At 64.4% G+C, this 5,053-nt stretch overlaps 1 protein-coding gene across 1 annotated transcript; it reads right to left on the bottom strand.

Annotated features, from left to right (window-relative positions):
* Positions 1–534: 534 nt before the first annotated feature.
* EMIHUDRAFT_253110 (hypothetical protein) lies at positions 535–3,802 on the bottom strand (the record flags this gene model as incomplete). The annotated part of the gene is made up of 8 exons (XM_005785920.1): positions 535–660; positions 740–856; positions 923–1,147; positions 1,290–1,397; positions 2,820–2,923; positions 3,119–3,203; positions 3,309–3,680; positions 3,773–3,802. 8 exons carry the CDS (start codon positions 3,800–3,802, stop codon positions 535–537), a joined length of 1,167 nt encoding a protein of 388 aa, XP_005785977.1.
* Positions 3,803–5,053: the final 1,251 nt, after the last annotated feature.

The raw sequence follows: 5,053 nt of genomic DNA on the forward strand, positions 1-5,053 counted from the left end.
CGAGCCACCGTACGAGGTGTGTGAGAGAATTTGAGTTCGGCAGTTACATGCGTGTTCGAGTGTGAGACGTGAGACCACTCAGTGAGAGAGACCCCGACAGCGCGACAGCGACACAGTCACAGACAGGGAGCAAAATATTGAGAGCGGAGTAGACTGTCCTGCAGAGCGATACATCGTACATACGCCCCCGCGGTGTGCGAGCCGGTGCCCTCAGCTCTGCGCTCTCCGTCGCATTAGTCTCATACCGACAGATTAAATCCGCTCGCGATCTCTGGGAGTGCTCTCCACAGCACGTCCGACGAAGAGAGAACCTCCTGCCCAAGCGGTCGCCCGCGCGCGCGCGTGAGCGCTGGCCACGCACAGTCGTTCTCTCGCGAGGTAGAGGAATTTTAGCAATACCAAACAACTATAACACTCACACATCAATTGTCCCGTGGATGTCCTTCATGTACACATGCGCGACGCCAGAGTTGTCAGACGCAACCCAAAAGGCAGACTCTGCGGGTACCCAGACTCTGCCCGCACCAGGCCTAGCTAGCGCGCAGCGGTGGCGACGATGCCTGGCTGCGGGGCCGCGTCCATTGCGTAGCGGACGCGGCTCTCGATGTACCGCCGCCGCTCACGCGGCCCCTCCAGGCGGTGCCACTCAAAGTATGGAACCTATGCACACGCGGGGCGCCGTGCGATGGGGCGTGCTCTCTCACAGCTCGCTGGGCGGTGCTGCTCGAAAGTGGGGTACGTTTATCACGCGCCAACCGGCCGCCATCAGCTGGCGCCGCTTGAGCAGGGTGGGGCCGCTCGGCACTTGCTGGCCCAGCAGGTCGAGGGAGCAGCAAAAGTGCGTCGGGCCGTCGACCTACGCGCCCCAGCACGCAGTGTCACCACACCCCGTGCTCGGCGGGGCGGACTGCGGTGGGCGGACTGCGGGAGCCGCCTCGACTGCGATTCGCATCGCTCGCGACGCAAAGTCGAGTGAGTAGAGGGTCTGCGGGTCGATGATTTCGCTCTCAAAGTCGTCGCACGACTCGTGGAGCGTCCTCCCGACGGCGCATTGCAATTCCGACACCGTCGTGCATCCCATCGCGATTGCGTCGCGGCACGCCTGCTGCAGCTTGGCCGGGAGTATCGACTGCGCCAGCCTCGGATCCTGTCACGGATGTGTCGCGGACGCGTCATCGGATGTACCGTGGGTGTGCCGGGGAGGCTGCAGAGGCAGAGGGTGGGCCGACGGAGCAACGGGCGCTCGGATAGCTGGAGAGGGGTAGCGAGGGATCGAAAGCGTCCCGCACCATCCAGGCGCGGCCCTCGAGGGAGAGCCACAGCTGCCATTGGTGCAGCTGGGTGCGCGTGCAGGCGCCCCATTCGCCGGGGTCCTGATTGAGCGAGCGCATGATATACTTCGAGCACGTCAGCAGCAGGTCCGGCTCCACCACATCGGAGATCGCGAACGCCCACACCGTGTTGGAGATGTTTTGCGGCGTGAAACCATGCAGCTCGGTGTGCACCTGCCGGTAAGACGGAGGCAGCGCTCGGCGCGCGGCGCGCCGAGGGCTGGCAGCCGGCAAGCGGTGGGGTGGCATTGCAGAGGGTGCAACGCGGTCTAGACGGTGCGGGCGATCCGGGCAGGGGCCTCACCGCCATCCTCGCGACCGCCACGAAGAGCTCGTTCGCCTCGATACCCACCGTCGCGTACGCCCACACGATGTTGACGAGCGCCTGCGGCACGAACCCCTGCAGCCCATCGCGCAGCACTGCCTCGGCCAGCGCAGCAAACAGCGCCTGCGAGCGCACGCCCGACGTCGCGAACGCCCACGCCAGGTTGGACGCCTCTTGGGGCTTGAAGTCTTGCAGCCCCTGCCGAAGCGCCGCCTCCGCCACCGCGGCATACAGCTCGTCGGCCTGGACGCCCGCTGTCGCGTAGGCCCAGACGAGGTTACTGAGCTCCTGCGGCTTGAACCCCGGCAGTCCACTGCGCAGCACGGCAGCGACGGCGTTGAACAGGTTTGCGGCGAACACGCCGGCCATCGCGAACGCCCACACCATGTTTGAGAGATTCTGGGGGAAGAAGCCGTGCAGATCGCGGCCCACCGTAGCGTCGGCCAGCGCGGTGAAGAGTGCATCCGCCCGGAAGCCCACCGTTGCGTACGCCCATGCGAGGTTGGAGATGTTTTGCGCCTGGTCGGCGGGGGCGGGGGCGGGGGCGGGGGCGGGGGCGAGGGGCGAGGGTGAGCAGCGGGAGCGAGCGGCGCGAGCGGCGGTGGTGCGGCGCGAGCCGCGAGGGCGAGCAGCGAAGTCGAACAGCAGCGGAGCCGAGGGAGTGCGAGGTCGAGGGCTAGCGGCGAGAGCAGGCGGCGAGACGAGGGCGACGGAGAGGGGCGGGCCGGGTTGGTGCGCGCCTGGTACTCATAGAGCCCACCCTGCGCCGCATGCGCTGTCACGGCCGCGGCGGCCGAACTGAACAACGAGTCCGTCCTCCTCCCCGCAGTCGCATAAGCCCACACGATGTTGGAGAGGTTTTGCGGCGAAAAGCCTCGAAGCTTGCGGCGCAACGCAGCATCGGCGATTGCCGCATAGAGGCTGTCTGCCTGCACGCCAGCAGTCGCGTATGCCCAGGCGAGGTTGGACAGATTCTGCGCCTCGTAGCTATCGAGCCCGCGGGGCGATGAGGCCACCTCGCGCTCGACTGCTGCGAAGAGCGCGTCCGCACGCACTCTCGCGGTAGCGTACGCCCAGATGAGGTTGGAAAGGGCCTGGGGCGCCCAACCCTCCAACCCGCTGCGCAACGCCACCTCTGCGACCGCCGTGAGGAGCGCCTTCACTTCTGGCAACTGCAAGCCCGACTTGGCGACGCCGTGCGCGACGTTGGAGTGCGCCCGCGAGTTAAACGAGGAGACCACCATGGCGGTCCACTGCAACAGCGACGCTAGCCGCGGTTGGTGGTGAGGCGTCAGGATGTCTCGCTGCCTACAGAGTAGCATCGCAAAGGTGCTTCGAGGCACGGCTGTGCCCGCATCTCTCTCGCACGGGATCGGGGCTGTCAGTGCACAGGGCGGAGAGCAATGCTGGGGAGTGGAGAGTACTACGGTGGTGGGGGGCTGGGGGAGGTGGGGGTGATGACTGTGCCTGCCCAGCTTGTTCCACAAGTTCCCGACGTGGAAGTGGTTGAGGATCGTCAGATGCTCCTCCGCCAAGTCGAGCAGCACCTTGCATCCGGCGGTGGCACGCGTGAGCGAGTGTTTGGCGGTTCAGGCCAGGCATCAGCTGTAGCAGGGCGGGGCTGGGCGGGCGCGGGTGCGTGGAGATCGCACCTCCGTGCTGGTTGCGTTTGAGATGTACGAGCTCAGCTGCTTGGCGTTGAGCGGCGGCCGGTCCGATCTCGGTCGGCCTGGCAGCCGCGGCGGCGCTGGAGCCACGTCCTCGCGCATGATCGGGCCGGCGAATGTCGGACCATATGCGCTGTACAGATGCGAGCTCGGATAATACGGCCAGCTTTTCTGCGAATGCGTTACTATAGCGCTGTCCATCGGTCCCCAGTGCCCCTGCCAGGGCCACCAGCCGTCTTGGGCCGGCAGCCGCGGGGACCGCACGCGGCCACCAACGGGACTGTGCTGCAGCTCCTCGCGGGAGCGCGGCGACTTGTTGGCCGTCGTGCGGCACGTCGCACCGCCGCCAGTGCCAGCCTGGCGGCGGGCCGACGGCTCGCCAATGGCGGGGCCGATCTTGCCCGTCCTGGAGTCAGCCCCGACTGGCCCTCGATGAGGTATACTCCGACCTCTGTCCTAATTCTCCAGCGGCCGTCCATTACTCGGAACTAATGAGGCCAAATGACCGCTCATTCTTTCTCAATGTTGACGGGTTGCAACTCCGAAGACAGCCCTTCCGTTCATTTCGTCCTCATTTTTGTCGGAAAACGTAAAACCCGCGTCCAGCAACTCGCGTCCAGCCAGCGAAATGACTGTGAATGAAAAGAACGAGGAAGACAGAGAGGACGTGTGAGGCTGTGAGATTTTGTTTTGTTGTTGAATGAATGTGAAGGGTGGAGGAAGGGGGGGGGGGGGGGGAGCTGTGTGCTGTCCACCTCCTGTGAGGGCTGAGGGGGGTCGTGGGTGGGTGGGTGGGGGGGGGGGGTCGGCAGCGAGAAAAACATTCTTTCAAGGGTAATTGACTGTAGGTATATTGTTGATTGTTGGCAAGTCAGGACCCAGTCCCAGAGCTCACACAAATTCACAGTGGGAGGAAAGCGGCGAGTCGCAATTCCAGGGGTCGTTGTGTTCAAGGACACTGCTGGCTGCCAGCGATGTTGGATCTCTGTTTCCCCACAGCACGCCCCAATCAAACAAGCTGGTCGAGAAACTCTGAGGGAATCCCCACTGCGGGACGCGGACACGAAAGGTGTGTAGACCCCAGTTCCGGCGGACGCAGCGAGCGTCGGGACTCCGTCCCAGCAGACGAAGTCTTCCTCGTGGGCTCCACGGCCCGGATCGCGAGCTCGATCGATACGCGACGCGCTCGGCCTCCGCTGGCGGCTGCCGCAAGAGCGGCTGGCTCACGGCAGCGTCTCGCCGGTTGCCGGATAGGAGAGTACAGAACGTCTGGAGTGTAACTGTGTACGTGAGATCGGTTTTGATAACAAGCACGGTCGATCCGTCAAAGCGATACACTCGTTCCTATCTCGCTGGAGGGCTGGCACGGAGCTCTGTGCCGACAAACAGGAAGAGCCGAGCGGCAAGAAGGGCTCGATGGGGAGCGAGAAGCGTCAGAAGAGCTTGAGGTGTAACCTGAAGTCCGTCGTGACGCTCTTGTTTCCGCCCAGGTTTGACCGCGCAGCTTCCAAAACTCGACGATATCTTCCGGAAAGACTGAACGTCCCGCAGAGCGGCAGCATGAGAGGCGCAGAGAGGCTGCGAGTGCTCGACGAGTCTTGCGAGCTGCGCGTTCAAAGCCGGGGGGGAACCGACCGCATCAGGGTGGACTTCCGAAACCTCCGTGAGCACTTTTGACCGTTCTCCCTCCCCATCCGAGCCATTCCTGCAGCTCGGCTCTTCCTGTTTGT

This window comes from Emiliania huxleyi, assembly GCF_000372725.1.
Source record: "Emiliania huxleyi CCMP1516 chromosome Unknown EMIHUscaffold_1566, whole genome shotgun sequence".
Classification (NCBI taxonomy): domain Eukaryota; phylum Haptophyta; order Isochrysidales; family Noelaerhabdaceae; genus Emiliania; species Emiliania huxleyi.